Genomic DNA, 2682 nt, shown 5'->3' on the forward strand with positions numbered 1-2682 from the left:
CCCCCACCCGTGCACAAATTAGTGCACCAGATCTTTAGTTAATCATAAAATAACTGCTGTCCTCTTCTTTGCAACTATATTCCATTCTAGAATCAAGCCAGTACAGGGATTTATTTATGACTCATTTTATATCATTGAGTTGTTACATATAGACTTTAAAATTTTTTAATAGATTTTTTTGAGAGAGAGAGGAAGAGAGAGAGAAGAGAGAGAGAGAGAGAGAGAGAGAGAGAGAGAGAGAGAGAAGAGAGAACATCGATCAATTGCTTCCTGCACATGCCCTGACAGGGAATCCAACCCACAACCTAGGTATGTGCCCTGACCAGGAATTGACCTGCCAACTTTTGGTGTATGGGACAACATTCCAACCACTGCCCGTGGCCCCTCCCCCTGCCAGCCTGGCCCAATGGGCCCCCATTGGGGCAGGCCAGCCGGACCCCACTTGTGCACAAATTCATGCGCTGGGCCTCTACTGATGGTAATAATCATCTACTTACAAACTGCCTCTTCTGGGAAGGCTCAACTCCTTCTGAAAAACAAAACACAAACATGTTAGATAAAAAGGAACCACCTTGGTCCTACAGGTCTATACTAAATGTCCTACGACAGTGGTCGGCAAACTGCGGCTCGCAAGTCACATGCAGCTCTTTGGCCCCATGGCATGGGCCACGAAGTTTCAATCGCACTGTACGTGCGCGCCCACACATGGTATTTTGTGGAAGAGCCACACTCAAGGGGCCAGTTTGCCAACCACTGTCCTAGGAGATTTATAGTATTATTTTAATAATGGCAAAGACTAAATATTTCTAAATGATAACCTTTTCCTTTGTCTCTTAAATTTTAGTGCAGTTTTAAGTATCACCTCTTTATTCTTCCTTCCCCAAAGGAATGTCTCTTAGAATACTTGCGACACTTTCCCCACTAGATGGAACCATCTCGCCAGTATAGATTTCTAGGCACTCCTTAGGCCAGCCATTAACTGCTGATGAATTGTAAAGGATTCATGCCATTAGTTTGAGGGATATAAAAGGAATGAATTGATTTATTTTTTAATTAGAAGATATTTTAGATAAATATGTACAGAAAATAATAAAGAGATGAATACACGTACCACTGGCATGAGAAAGAATCCTTACAAAAACATTTGGGGTCCCTGTGACTTGCTTTCCAAATCTCCACTAATCATCATTTAACAGCTATTCTTAATTTTTGTTTATCTTTTCTATATGTGTTCCTGTATTTTATTACATATATATTCATTAGTTATACATAGTTTTAAAATTATATATACACAGTTTCAAAGTATATGTATTGATCTGTTGATATCAACGTTATAATTGGGGAGATTCCCCTATGTGGATGTACTCTAGACCCTTGAACAAAGTGGAGATTAGGGGAACCAACCATAGTAAAAAAAATCTGTGTATAACATCTGACTCCCCCCAAAAATTACAGTTGTTCCTCAGTCTCCACAGAAGATTAGTTACAGGATTCTCTGCTACCAAAATCCACGGATGCTCAAGTCCCTTATATAAAATGACATAGAACAATGCATACAATCGGCCCTCCACATCCATGGATCTCCATGGATGGAAAATACTATTTTCTGTAACAATTGGTTGAATCTACAGATGCAAAACCCAGGGATACAGAGAGCCAACTGTCTATTTATTGGAAAAAATCCACATGTAAGTGGAAACATGCAATTCAAACCCGTGCTGTTCAAGGCTCAACTGTGTTTCACTTTAGTTCATTAATTTTTAGTAGTCAGTCATCCAATCTATAAATACACTAATATTTATTTACCCATTCTCCAATAAGTAGAAACTTAATTTTCTTTCCATGTTTTTCTTCTCCATCAAAATAATGCTCCTATAAACATGCTTGTATTTATTATCTCATGCACATGTATTTTGTAAAAAAGTTTTCTTAGAAGTATACTCTAGATGTGGAAATGCTGAGTCATAAAGAGTCAGAAATTGCTCCCCCAAACTGCACCAACATTCTGTAAGAGTTGTTCCCACACCGGTCTCACACATTCTTGACACTTATAACTAAAACTCTACTCAACATTTCAAATCCAACATGCTCCAAACTGAACTTGTTCTTTCCACTAACACTAACTCCATCCACAGCCTTTCCCTATCTCAGATGATGGTGATTCTATTCTTCTGGTTGTTCAGACAAAAACTCTGGATGTCTGGACTCTTTTGTTTTTGTTTGTTTGTTTTCATAAACCCCACAGACCATTCCTCAGAAATTTAAATGGCTCTAACTTTAAAATACATCCAGAATACAACCATTTGCCACTATCTCCACAGACATATGCTTACACTCTTTTATTTTTTATTTTTTTTATTTTTATTTTTTTTATATGCTTACACTCTTTTAAACAAAAATCTTAGATTTAGTCATGTTTTAGAAATCAGAACTTGGACGGGAGTGGGAGGTTTAAAGTAATAGCATATACATATTATATATTGTATAACACCCCAAAAATGTATCAAACACATTAAAATTTCTATAGCAAATGTATGATACCACAGTAAGTATGATAAAGACTCTAAGGATTCTCAGTTCAATTTTGTTAAGTTTTTCTACTAAATGAGTTATAAAAAACCCTGTTAGTTCTTGGTACTGCAATCTAAGCCACCATGGTCCCTCCCTCAACCATCTCCCAAC

At 37.4% G+C, this 2682-nt stretch overlaps 1 protein-coding gene across 8 annotated transcripts in view; it reads right to left on the reverse strand.

Annotated features, from left to right (window-relative positions):
- The window catches only part of MAST2 (microtubule associated serine/threonine kinase 2), a 133995-nt gene that overhangs the window by 93322 nt on the left and 37991 nt on the right, over positions 1 to 2682 (reverse strand). For all 8 annotated transcript variants that reach the window (XM_015567514.1, XM_015567513.1, XM_015567512.1 and 5 more), the window contains one exon: positions 498 to 529. In XM_015567514.1, coding sequence (XP_015423000.1) covers positions 498 to 529 — 32 coding nt within the window. The remainder of the gene's footprint in view (positions 1 to 497; positions 530 to 2682) is intronic.

The sequence above is a fragment of the Myotis davidii genome, unplaced genomic scaffold (genome assembly GCF_000327345.1).
Source record: "Myotis davidii unplaced genomic scaffold, ASM32734v1 scaffold924, whole genome shotgun sequence".
NCBI classification, from domain to species: Eukaryota; Metazoa; Chordata; class Mammalia; order Chiroptera; family Vespertilionidae; genus Myotis; species Myotis davidii.